Below are 14,190 nucleotides of genomic sequence, written 5' to 3'. Positions count from 1 at the left end.
TGCCTCCTTAATGGCCCTCCAGTCTGCACACCCATGTGTCAATCACATTCTGTGAACTCCTTGTACCACCTAGCTATATTTCTTTTATCTAACTCAGATGCAACTATATCGATTTCTATATCTATGAATGGTACCTCTTGTCTTACACAACCTGACATATACTCCTGGTCTGACTGAACGGCTTAAGAAACAGTGTACCCAGTATATATATTTTTTCCAAATGCCCTTTCATTTTATTTAATCCTTGCCAAAAAAAAACAGTACCATGGCCTATATGCGTTTATATTCTTTGCAAAGCTTTAGTATGTAATAAGTAGTATATCTTAAATGTCTGTGACTGCATCCCTTATCACAGTATATAAATCTAACTTGCTTTTGCTACTAAAAGAAGTAAAATGTCTGACTTTCTTTCACGTTCTCCTTTCATTCTCTTCATCTTTCTGTCCGTCCACTCCTGGCCCACATGAGCTTTGCCTCCCTCCCTTGCAACCAGGCTAAACCCACAGGACAAAGTCTTAATGTATAGAAGGTGGAACTCTAACTCAAAGGGCCTCATTACGAGTCTGCTGGTAACCCGCCGGTGCACCGGCAGACTCGCCTTACCGTTACCGGCGCCCAATATCCCAGTGTTTCCGGGATATTACCAGTGCCAGCAACGGCGGTAAGTTCCCATTCCATGGAATCCCATAGGACTCCATGAAATCGAAACTACTGAAGCACCGGCACCGTTTTTAATGGTGTCAGTGCTTCAGTGAGTACTCTGCCAGTAGGGGCCTCAACTCCTTGCAGGTCGAACCTGTAGATTACTGCCCCTACTGGCAGACTCAGAGGGACACAGTCTGGAAAGAATGCCAGAGCTGGTAGAACCAGTAGTTCTACCAGCACACTCCTAATGACCCCCTGTGCGATTTTATGAGGGAATTCTTGTTATTTACTGAACTACTTCTTTGGAGATTCAGGGATTAAGGTTGCTCTTGGAAGTGCCCTATTCACACAGGGGGCCCAGGCTTTCCAAGACTCCTGAATTCCACCTGGAACTCCTACAGATTTTAATGGGCTCAAGAGTTTGTCAATCATGCTTGAATTACAGGGATGTAAATATTGACCCGCAAATCCCCCACAGATTACATAATGTTATTGGAAACATTCTAGAGGGAATGCAAGTCAATTAAAAAAAAAACACAGTTGTTGCTGGCTATTTGCAGAGCAATCTTTATAGACTCCTCCCATTGACTTTGCTGTGTCAGGTGCTGGGACGGAAGTAGCCAGTCTCTTATACAGATTAATATATCTGCCAGAGGCGATCAAGGCTTTATAGCGCTGTCATCCAGGGCACTGGGAATGACATTTCAAACCCCAAAAAAAAGCTTGGGGTTCTGATTTTAAAACATATTAACATGTGGTCTTCAGCACATCTGTTCATCTCCCTACTCCCTGTGCTACTTAAATGTAGAGAGCAAAACGATAGATGCATGGAATTAAAATTAGTTAAATGTAATATGGATGATAAACACATATCGCCTTTTACATACCCCACATCGTCTTCAAATGCAATGAAATAGGCAAGCTTGCATGGACAGCTGCAGTCAAGTGGGCGTGATCATGGTCTGAGATCATCCACTCGCACTGACCAAAGATTCCTTATAATGAGCGCTTATCTCCTCAATGAGCGGAATTTAGGGGTAGGTTCCCAACATGTGCCCACATGATTTAAAAGCATGATTGTAACTTACTATGGGCCTCATTACGACCCAGGCGGTAAGGGGTTAACACCGCCATAAAAGGTTGCAGTGCCGTTAACCCCTTACCGCCTAATTACGAGGTCCCTTTGCGGGTCCCTACCTTAACGGCTGTTGTTGACCAGCCGTTAAGTATTGGACCCGCAAAGGGACATTGAAGGTAATTACGGTACCGCGATTGAGCCCTATGGGGTCAGAAATGGGAATGGGGAAGGGCCAATGGTGAATGGGGAATTACCGCCCCGCCAACTTTGGAATGGGGCGGTAAATCCGCCATCCACCATGGCGCAATCGTTAAAATACCAGCGTCAACCATGGCGCTAATAGCGCCATGGTTAACGCCTGGGTCATAATGACCCCCTATGTGTGTACAGTTTTGGTTCCTTAACGTTTACGAATGGGACCAAAAATTAAGATACTTTTCATCAACAGGACCTTTGCATTTGTTCTCTTTGTTTTGTAATTTTATATTCACCAATGCATATTCTTTAGAAAAATATGTATCTTTTTATTAGGCCTGTATGCTAAAAAAATAACCTGTGGTAGGCTGATAATCACACTCAAATAAAACAAAATTACAAAAGATGATCTATGACATAATACATTACAAGAACAGTGAATGGGATACGCTGGATGAGGTGCGTAAAAACGCAAACAAGTGCAGCAATTCAACACATAACATATAACAAATCAAAAACACATTCTTAACTGTTACAACACCACTGCACTATTAACACATGTGGGGGTTGTGATGCTTATTTGGACTTAACAAGAAATTAATCCTTCTTCAATGAGAACCAATTTCAGATTATGAGCTCCCTGTATTACTTTGAGGAACTTCACCTTGGTCTATAACCAGCATGGAGTGTCAACAGGGCAGACAAGTTCATATTTTGAAGTTAGAAAAAGGAGCCAGCACTTTTTCATGAAAGTGAGCCTGGTTCACGATTACCAGCATGCTCATCTACTTCTTTTGTTGACAGGTTTGGCGAGGGGTACACCGTCATCGTGAGAGTTGCTGGACTGCCCCCAAAGCTGCAACCGGTGGAGGACTTTGTTGAAGCGTCCTTTCCTGGCAGCGTGCTGAAGGAGAAGCATCACAACACTCTGCAGTACCAGCTGCCATCCGGCATCATCTCCTTGTCAGCCATTTTTAGTGCCTTCACTGAGAACAAAGAGCAGCTCAGCATTGAAGACTACTCTGTGTCGCAGACAACTCTGGACCAGGTAAGAGTTGGAGACAAACCATCCTTGTACATTCTGTATGGCAGAGCCTCTAGAAATTGTACACATCGCTTCTACTGGATATGTTGATCTCTCAAGACATGGACACGCTTTCTAGAGATATTAATAATGTCACAAAATGATCATTGTCATTCTCCACACTCAGGGCCTGATTCATAAAGCGTGTTTTAATGGGTGCATCCCATTGATAAAAAGGTTTGTGAATCAGGCCCCCAGTCTTTACAAGTGCCACATTCTATAATCAGTAGAAGCTCCAATACATCACTTTAAATCTTTGGATAACCCTGGTACCGAAGAGCAAGCAGGGAGGTAGTACATCAAGTTTGCAGCTGTGCAGTAGATTTAGCACCCAAACAAAAACTGCCCTAGTGCAAAAAAACATTGGGCCTAATGTAAAAAAAAAAAAACCTTTCTCACAATGGCAAATCCCATTAAAACGCTTTGTAAATCCGGCTCATATTCTTTCAGTGAACTTTTGCACTGTGCAATATTTGTATTAGATGTAGCACTAGGACAAAATTTGCTCTGGTACAAAAATGGTTTGAAAGAATATGATATTTGCACTAGAGCAATTCTCCACTTAATGCTAAATGCACTTACACAGGTTTCAAAGTGTCTGCATTCTGGTGTTAGAGTCCATGTAGCTCTCGGTGCTCATGCACGTGCAGCTTTCCATTTTCTGACAGAATGTGGTTTTTACTCATATGTATGAGCATGAGTATTGTACTAGATAAGATATGCATAGGCGTCTCCTACCTTAAGGCATGCCTCTCCCAAAAATCAAACTACTTCTGTCTGAAAAGCCAAGACATGGCCTCACATTTGTCATGGGGCTAAACAGCCACTTCATGGCTATGCTACAGGTTTTAATATTGCTTTTGGAAATACTGGTTTAGAAACTGTAGAGAGGGTTTTGGTAGGAGCATTGGAGGAATAATGGATCCCTGTGCTAGATCTGATTCCATAGGCTGTTATGTGTCCTGCTGCCATTCACTGGGTACTCGCGCGACAAAGCTCCAGGGGTCCCCTATTGTGAGGTGTAGGAGAAAAGGTGGGGGCCCTGTTTGTTGTGGCGCTGGACTTCAAATGTCTTCACCAGTTATGGATGAATAATGAGTCTTACTACTTAGTTTGAATGCGGTGTGGATTTGTTGGCATAAGATAGCCACAGACATAAAGCAGTTGCAGGGCCAATCACATGAGGAGTGCCGACACATGTTTCGACTATAAGGTCTTTGTCAAGTCTATATTGTTGTGGTGAGTGGCAAACAACCAACAGATGCATAGTGAATTTGTGAGGTTGTATATTGCCAAGTGACATATATACATATGTGTAATGATTGAACAGTATCATGGTGTGACGCGAGAGCGAAGGTGACAGTTTCATACAGGAACAAATGGAAAATTGTACATTAATTTTAACAAATAGGTATGGTCCATAGTGAGGAAATGGGCATGGATAGCCGAAGATGCAGCAGGGAAGGAGGGAATGAGAAGGGGTGGTTAGTTGAATGAAGATATACGGTGTTAAGGTATTGAGAGGTAGTATGAACGTGCTTATCTGGTTAGGCAATGCTGGAAATGGTTCCTGAGAGTAGGAGTGCTGGATAGCAACTGTGGATCACTCAAATGGTAAAAACACCATACCACAACAATATAGCCTTGACAAAGATCCTATGGTCGAAATACGTGTCGGCACTCCTCATGTGATTGGCACTACAAGTGCTTTATGTATTATGCCAATAAATCCACACTGCATTCAAACTATGCAGTGAGACTCATTATTCATCCATGTGTTCCGTACTGCCTTAACTGGTGAAGACATTTGAGGTCCAGTGCCACAACCAACAGGGCCCTCCCACCCCTTTTCTGGTTTAGAAACTGATCATTGCATAGTATTTGTGATTAAATATCCTCTAAATATGATGTGCTGTGCTGATTTCCTTAGGTCGGAACGACAATATACTTGTTATGCGGTCAGCTGTGGCTATAGGATTCCCAGGCTTTAATCCCACTAACTCATTGAAACCATTTGTGTGATCTTAGACAACATGAATGTTATCTTTGTGTTCTTTGATCTGGGAAAAATGGGAAAGTGTGAAAAGGGGTTATTACATGCTCTTTTAAATGGCTGAACGTTACCTTCAAATAACAACTGGTACACAAAACTGGATACCAGTAACAGGTAAAGTAAGAGAGTGAAACATATAAGCAAAACAGGGAGTGCTTGAGTGGGCTTTGACTGAATGAAAGAAAGAATGAAAGAGAGAGGGAGAGAGAGGGATAGAGAGAGGGAGAGATGAGAGCAAAGGAGAGGTGACGAAAGTCAGTGAGCAAAAGAAACAAAGAAAAAGAGAGTGTGACAGGTTGCCATTTGGCAAGGTGTAGGGGTCCTGGCATTGTTGTTGTTTATTACATTAATAAAAGGATGCAGGTCATTTAATCTCTGAAAGGGCAATATGATGATCAGATTCCCCTTTCATAAGCTCCATTCCAAAAGCATAGTGTGTACATGTGCCCTGCTGCATCAGTAGGCTGCATCAGTAGGCTGCATCAGTAGGCTGATTTTCAGCATCTAGTCTACCAGTGCTACAGAGCAGATTCAGAGTTCACAGTTGCCCATTTGACAGCTGACCTGACAGCCAAGTCGCTGCAGCACAGGGGCTAAATTTCAGATATGCCCCCTTTACCAACAAATATGATGATCACCTCGAATAGCCCATGATGGTGGCACGTTAAACTCCAACATACAGCTATGTCCGAGTTGAGGCATAGTGGGTGGGACTACTTATGATCATTGCAGCCACATCCAAGTTGATATCACACAGGTGTAAGTTCCTGTGTATTCTGGCCAGACAGGCTCAGCCTGCCAAATGACAGGAGAGGAACCTGAATGGTTTGGCCTGCGCCAGAGTAAGTCACCCACCAGGCAGCTTACTAGGGCCCTATCATCAAAGAAGCACGCCCATTTAATGAGAGTAGCCTCACACCAGGGTGCTGCATTTCTAAAGGACTCTGTTCCTAGTGAGAAAGGATGTTGGCAGGGTTAAAGTAGTCAGTACCATGGAAGAAGACTTCCACCATTTTTTTTCTCTCTGCCTCTCTCTGCTTTCTGTCCTCTCCACTTCCTCTAGAGCAAAGCCCTTTGAGTGTGATATCAGAAGGGCAAAGTTCACATCTTTGAAGAACAGGCATTGGGACCACTAAGGTAGGCTTGCTTTAGTCCAACCACCTGTGGACTTTTTCCTTTAAAAGACGTGGTCTCCCGTCACTTCTTTGATTCACTCTGGAATTACACCTTAAAAGGATTCAACAGACCTCTTTTGGGAGAGTGTGCTTCCAAAGCCATCCACCACTGAAGTGAAGAAGGAGCCGTCCAAAGCAGAGGAGAGCTCTGCCCACAGCCCACTCCCTGGGAACATTGGAAATTACATTTGTTGTGAACAGGGCATGCTGTTCTGCTACAGAGGTCCACAGAGCTAGGAGAGCAGGCCCTGAACAGACTCCCCCTCTCCTCGAGCCCTGAATTGGGTCTCCCAGCACTAAGAGGACCAGATCTTCTAAGGCTCCCCGTTCCACCACCTGGAAATCAGTCGGACAGCCATGAGAGTGAATTTGATGCCATTGACGCTGAGGGATCTGCCGTTGCTACTTTCTGGCACTCAGAACCTTCAAACAATGGCTTACACATAGACCCTGTTTGATGTTGCATCATGCCCTAGCTGAGCCTGTCACCGGCTAGGCTCAAATCAACCACTTGACGCCGGGACCTGACTTGAACCGCTGGAGAGTGACTTGCCAATTCAGTCCAGGGGTTACACCACGACTCAACCTGACTCCATTTCTTGAAAGCACATTATTGTTTCAACAATTAATATCAAATGCTTATGAATATAACCAAACATATCACATCAGCTACTACTGTTTTCGAATATTGCTGTTCCAAATGAATTGCTTACTTGAAATCATGTCACTAACATGTTTGTTTCATTCTTCCCTCTCCCGCCTCTCCTGTTTCCACCCCCTCCTTCTCTCCTGCCCCCTTCTATGTTTCCAAATTGTATTTTCTGCTGCTTAATATCAACTCTTAAATTGGTATTAAAACATTTATTTATGACTTATATGTAAGTTTGCCTCATTTACAAGTTGAGCTTCATTATTTTATTTAATTAGCCTTGACAAAGCTGTAATAAAGGCGAAACACATGCACATGCTATGGTGTCGGCTTCGCCTTCAAAAGGCTTGACCTTGAAATGTATTCAATTCACAATCTTAATAAAATAGGCATACATTACAAATCTCATTTTCTTTATATCTTGGATATTGGACCAGCACAGCACGGTTATTCCACATCTGCGCATTGTTAGCTTTTAGGATTTGTTAACGCTTAAACCTGGGAATCACCATTAAGGCATGAAAAACATCAGTGCTATTAAACATAACATAATGTAATGTCCTAATTTCAACTTATAGGTCCTCATTACGGTTCCAGTGGCGGGTTCTGTGAATGAGGAATTACCGGGTCATTCCGACCTTGGAGGACCCGGTAATTCCTCATGCACAAAACCATTCCCCATTCCTATTTGAGCCCATGTAGGGCTCTCTGGGAATGGAGTTGGAGCTAATAACGGGCCCCTTAATAACGGGCTCGTTATTAGCTCCTTGGTCACCTCGTGGGACCCGGAAAGGACGTCTGGTTCCACCAGACGTCTATTCCGGGTCCCGCTAGGGGACCTCGTAATCAGGCATCCCGTAATGAACAGTGCCGGTTCCGTACCGGCACCTTTCATTACGGGAGCGCCTGCCTCATAATGAGGCCCATATTATTTAAGTATTATTGTAAACATGATTGAAGCTGCTGCCACTACTTTCAGGACATCACAAAGGGAGCACTATATATATTAGCAACATTAAGTTGTTTATTAATTCATGTACTGTGTTACAGTTTCGACCATATTATTCAAACATCTCATGATATTAATACATTTGTAAGGATTAACATTTGTAAGGATCATTTGGACAATTTACTACGATCTGATCATCTCATGTAGATCGCAGAATAAATGTACTCAAATATATTGATGTTATGATATGATATAACGCGCCTATATATTGGTAGCCAGGTCAATTTTAGAGAAGTTAGTGAGGTGAAGGTTGTATGCAATAATGGATAATTGTGATGCCATAGATTAAACTGTACCTACAATGTGGAAACGCTTACCGTTAATGATATATACATTTGTAGCGTCAGTGCTCCCTTGCTCCCTCTCATGCATGGGCAAAGACAGACTCGGTTTTGGCTGTTGGCATGCTATCAGCACGTCTACAGAGCCTGTTTTATGGCCAACAATGCATTTTCCGCAAGAGTTTTTTTTAGAGAAGACGTCAGTCTTTATGTGTTGTATGTGTTGACTGAAACTGAGGACAGACTTTCCCAGGCAATCTCGGTCGCCGGCTAGCTCCATACAAGGAGCGAAAAAGGTAAGTAATCCCCCTCCGACTGCCAGGCATGACTCCTAAAGTTTACCAAAAGAATAGAAATATTGAGATGTTTAAAGATCATGCACTGTACCCCACTTTTCAAGGAATCAGGACATCAAGTTGATTATAGCATTGGATGGAACCAGCAGATGAAGTAGGTAGAACAGGGCAAGAGTCGATCCACTGTACAGAGGGTGACTAAATCACCCTGGATGCTCAGCAGTGACCAAGTACTCACCCTCCACAGACTGGACATGAGCCCCCTTCCACCTTCAACATATAGACGATGAGATGGATCCAATTCAGAAACGGTTGAATGGTGAACTAGTCCTAGGTTTCGAGACAGTAGAGGACGACCAGTGGGTGACTCCAACAAGGAAGAGTGGGAGTAGTTGAGAGAATTAATAATAAATGTACTCTAGAATTTCCCATAAGGGGAACTTTTTATAGTAGGTTTGCATTGAAGTGCTCAGGTCTATTTAAATACAAAATGTGCAGTATTGCACTCAAAGCACCGACATTGCCCACTGCTGGCACAAGTCATGACGACATGGTGGTCAGAAACTCAGCGCAAAGGTCAGTAGCCCCACACGCATTGATCAGATCAGAAAAAGCAGATCACACAACCCGAGGAATGTGTCCGCACAAACAAACACACACGCCTGCTTCTCCCTCCATTGTGCTTCTTCGTGTCCGGTCAAAGGATCGAAAAAAAAGGTTCAAATGCCATTTTTTTCAAAACCAAAAGGACCAAAAAAAAAACGTTTTGAGTGCTTAGTTTAGTGTGCAAAAAAAGTTTTTTTACAAAGGAAAACGAGGGTTTGGGGGTGGAACATTTGAAACTTGTTTCTTTTAGATACTTTCACCTTTAACCGTGCTTCTTGATCACTAGCGTCCTTGCATAGTATGTTGTTTCCATATGTACTTGTTTAGTGTAAAAAGAAGTAAGTTGCATATTGCTCTGATGGTTATGAATACACTATGATTTCTAGGGAAGCAAAAGGCATGTTACTATCTGAACCTCAGCTGCCTGATATTGAATAAAGAATCCATGCATAATATAAATTGCCGCTCCCATTCTTTTCTTCTGTCCGGGATTTTGTAGGAGCGATCTGCTGTGCTGCCACCATGAACTTTACTTGGCACAATGTCACCATCGACGTGGCCTAACATTTTTGAATGTCAAGATGAAAGTACAATCTAAATGTCCGTTTAGGAATTTGGGGTCGCGGGTTCCATCAGTCACACCTCCCAGGGTTAGTCACAAGCTGAAAGCACAGCGACCTTTGTGCCCGGATGTACCTTTGCTTAATCCTCCCCCACCTTTTCTTAGCGTTGCGCTTCGAGCTAAGCCCCACTGGAGGGCCGGTCTAGCTTGTGCCCACAGGAGTCCAATGTCCCTGCAGGGTCTGAATCTGGGGCTGCTGCAGGGAGTAGGGCTCTAGAGGTCAGCACCGGCCCCCCGACTAACATGAAGCACACAAAGGGCTGCATGTAGAGTTATGCGTCACACAGAACCAATTGGGATTACATCTTGCTAGAGTGTGGTTTGCTTCACCCATCAAATCACCCACCCATCCAGATGCCCGTGCTGGTCTTGGAAGAAAGACCATGTAGAGCAACAGAAGTTTGAATCCCGGATCCGCACGTAGAAACCGAACTCTGGTATTAAGCGCATTACAAGAAACCAATAAAATAAAAATAAATTCCATTTCACCCATTCACAATTCAACACAATCTCATACACACACTTTCCCACTGATGCATTTATCACACAATCACACCCATACATCTTTCCGTGTTGATACCTCCAGCAACGCGAAAGCAGCATTATCCAGAGGAATCCAGGAAAACAGGAAGCAAAAAGGAGAAATCTTTAACTTGCCTCAATCTTAGACCCAACCTCATCATTTTAATATTTACTTGCAGAAATTTGCTAACTTTAAGTTTATAGCCTCTAAGTATAAAATGTATACAGGAATCTGCAGGAACTGTCTAACACTATAAGAAGCTCACAGGATTCTTTCCTTCAAAAGGATACATTTAAGAATTATAATGCAAGCCAAATGAACTAATTAGAGCAGCAAACCACAAATGTAGGCAGCACAAACAAATTTAAGAAGTACTAATAATCACTAAAATCCAATCACTCGCCGCAGTTTGCCACAGAAAGGCTGCTATCTTCTTGGACATTCGTCCATCAATCTATGAACCGACATCCAATCCCACGAAAATACCCCTTCATAATACACGCGCGGTTTCACACATTCATCCATCAATTAAGACATTCACTCATTCATCTTTTTTCCCACCCCCACAAACACACCCACTCAATTACATCCATTCGCTTAATGGCATCCGCCATCCATCTAAACAATCATGTTCATCATGACATCCATTCAATCTCCATACACAAAAGCAGACTCATCCGCCTGGCCTTCTATCTCATCCCAAGCAAACACCTACAGAGACAGCCAGAACCTGTGCCTCTGCCAGTGCTTGCTGGTAAGTACAGTCTAGCTAGTTGTTAGGGCAGAAGGCCACATTGCTCTTGGGTGGCTGCTTACCGTTCAAGTGGTAGAGGATTATTTTGACGTTTTTAAAACATTTCCTCGCATGCCAGCAGCAGCGGATCATATGGCTCAGTGAGAAGGTGTTGCGCGTCACAATTTCTGTGATGCCGCCTGCCTGCTGGTCGATTATGAAGCGGGCGAGCGAGCACGCACGTAAATCTGCACTATTTAAAGAAAATCTCATTAGAAAATCTAATTTCTCCACAAGGCTTTCTACCCAAAAAGCCTTAAAATTGAGATTTAAATGCAATATAAACGTAACCACCTACAGGAAAATAAAATATGAAGTGCGGCTGGGAATAGGATCTTAAGCGATGTGCTCTCCAAAGAGAGCCCACAATCAGCGCGCAATATCCCCATATTGCTTGGGATAATGAAGCATTTCATTGGAGATAATAAGATTTCTTTCCACAGCATAGTCTATCGGATCGTTACACCCATGGATGAGCAGATGAAGTGTGTAATACTGGCAGGCGGGGACGTGGCGGCCATTTTTAGGGAAAGTGAACCAGTTCAAGCTCGATCGCAGAGAAGCGAGTGTATATTTTTTCCCGGCCATTGTGTTTAAACTGCAGATATAAAAACAGATGCAGTCTGATTGTCTTATAGAGCATTCCCTGTGCTGAAAGAAGGGATTCATTGGTTTCTGCATTTGGTAATAGCAAATATAGATGTGTCCCAGATACAACTAAAACATGTCTTCTCCAGCGAATAGCCAAAATGATCTAATGCAATGAAAATATGCATGATCTCAAACGTTAAAAGTCAGAGGTCGTCATTACAACTGAGGTCGTGTGGTAAAAAAAAGTGGCAGTAAGTTCAATAATAACACTTTTTTGGCGGTAGTGGAATAGCAGCTGTTTTTAACTCACCACCCAATTCTAAGTTTGGCGATGAAGCGGAGGATTTACTTCCACTATCATGCTGGAGGTAAACCCTCCACTTTAATGTCAAGAATCGGTGCAATTACTGCAGAGGAAATTACCGTCCATGGCAATTACGCCAAAATGCCGATGGAGATTTATGGATTACAAAAATGAGGATTAACACCACTCTTCCATCACTCGTAATCTTGTGCTAAACCCATAGAACTGAGCGGTGGTAACAGTAAATGGGTTTAATGGTAATTTAGCAGATTGACAGACAAATTACCAGCAAACTAGTAATGACGCCCCCCCAACCTTTTGAAGCATCCGAGAGCAATCCTGTAGGGGTGGTTTCTCCCAATGCATTTTTTGTTGGTTGGTTGTTCTTGGCGCTATCAAAGATATCATTTTTTAAAGAATGCTTTCTCAAAATCTTTCAGTGTTACCCATTAGGATCTGTAGGAGTCAAAATGCTTCCTTTCCCCCATTGAGAAAGTCCATTGAAGAGCGCTACTGAAGTAGAACTTAGCAACTGTGCTTTAACCACACTGCCACGAGAACATCTTCCAGCAGAATTATCAGCAACCTTTGAAGGCGCGGACCATCAGCAACTCCTGGAGAGACTTTGCAAAATGGACCTGAGCGCAACTGCACTACTTTGGATTCAGTCTTGCTCAACCAGCCACTCCCAGTCGGTGGCACCTTCCCCATTCGAATGTTTGTCCAAACTATTCACCTGTGGTGTACCATAGGCCTCAGTGCTTTGGATTCTTTGGTTTAACTTGTTGTCGTTCCTCTTGCCCACTTTCTCATATCTTTCAGGTTTGTAGTCTACAAGTATGCCGTTCACCCCCAGGTTCTCCTCTGTGAAGACCTAGGTCCGTATCATCTCATGTGAAGGCCTGTTTGAGAGCAGTAGATGCACGCATGTGTAGGAGCCTGCTAAAACTGACCGGTGGGAAACCATGGTTCTTGCGTGCCTCATTACGAGTTGGGCGGAAAATGGGAAGTAAATCCTCCAAAAAATAGCCCTGAGGAATTACTGTCGGTCAGGCGAAATTTCCACCCGATTACAAATTGTGGTGGTGGTGGTGAAATTCCCTATTCATTTTGGGTCTGTTGGACCCAATGGAGCTTTTTTTGTAGAATTACTGTGGCGGAATTACTGCTGCTGTAATTCGGCTAATACTGCACATTTTTTCGGCGTTCAGTGGGAAGATTTATTTCCAGGGAATTTCTGGAGTTAAATACTCCACTCAAAACCCGAACTCATAATTTGGCATAGTGGTAAAATTAGCTGTAACTAAGTTACCACCAATTTTACCACTTATTGCCTAACTCGTAATGAGGCTTTGTCTCAAGCTGTAGCTGGTAGGCTGATTTAGTGTTGTCAAGATGAGATGAGTGCCTGCCCATCATTCCAAAATTAAGAGGCTTTGGAATATTCCAGTTCATCTGCCCTTATGTTCCCACCTTCAACACTTTGAAATGATTGCATTGGTTAGCTGTCAAGCACCCTATTCTTCCTGGGTCGTTGTTCATGATCCTGAGATCCTTTATCAGCAGCTACAGCGAAATGTAGCTCCAGGAAAACTCGAGTGAAGCGCACTAGGTTTGCTCTTTTTTCTCTGCTTCTGCCACGCCCATTGGGAGGACAGTAATTTCCAGGGCCGGCGATGTGTTAGGCAAGTCAATGGCCCATCTCTCTGAGGAGGCACCAAACAGATAGGGTCCTGAACCCAAGATTCCATTTTCTTCTCTTTCAAAGTAAGGGGTTAATCACCATTTGAAATTTGAACACAGGATGAAGAGAAAAAAATGAAATCTTGGGTTCGGGACCCTATCTGTTTGGTACTATCATTGACTCCCACTGAGTCCTGACCTGAAATAATATTGTGCGGAGACCTCATTTTGTCTGTGCCATCTCTCTGAGGATGCAGCCTGATTTGCGATTGTTCAGGGCAGGTATAAAAACCTGCCTCTTTCCATGAACAGATGTCTCCTCCTTTCCGTTGAGCTTTGCGCCTTCTCTGTATTTTTCGTACACCCCTGTGCCTTTGTGATCTATTTTCAGCTCCAAAATGCTTCTGTGAGTGGGAGAGTACATAGACAACAGAAATCGCTCTATGGAGAAAATTGGGTGTGGAAGAAGCAAGCTCATTGATAAGCAGGTACCGATTCTGCACATACCTGCCTTCTCCTCTCTTTTGGCAACTCTGGCTGAAGAGGATTCCAGCCATCAAGGAGAACTGTTCACATCACTGGCTCATCTCCTCGCATGAACCT

At 43.3% G+C, this 14,190-nt stretch overlaps 1 protein-coding gene across 2 annotated transcripts in view; it reads left to right on the top strand.

The window, feature by feature from the left end:
- Positions 1–14,190, top strand: part of LOC138510440 (phospholipid-transporting ATPase ABCA1-like) — a 2,356,352-nt gene that overhangs the window by 2,324,403 nt on the left and 17,759 nt on the right. For both annotated transcript variants that reach the window (XM_069626098.1, XM_069626099.1), the window contains exon 48: positions 2,723–2,966. In XM_069626098.1, coding sequence (XP_069482199.1) covers positions 2,723–2,966 — 244 coding nt within the window. The remainder of the gene's footprint in view (positions 1–2,722; positions 2,967–14,190) is intronic.

Source organism: Ambystoma mexicanum, chromosome 6p (genome assembly GCF_040938575.1).
Source record: "Ambystoma mexicanum isolate Mex_15411 chromosome 6p, UKY_AmexF1_1, whole genome shotgun sequence".
In the NCBI taxonomy this organism is placed as follows: Eukaryota; Metazoa; Chordata; class Amphibia; order Caudata; family Ambystomatidae; genus Ambystoma; species Ambystoma mexicanum.
Note: the sequence above shows the minus strand (reverse complement) of the source record. Positions and strands in the feature narration are given on the sequence as shown.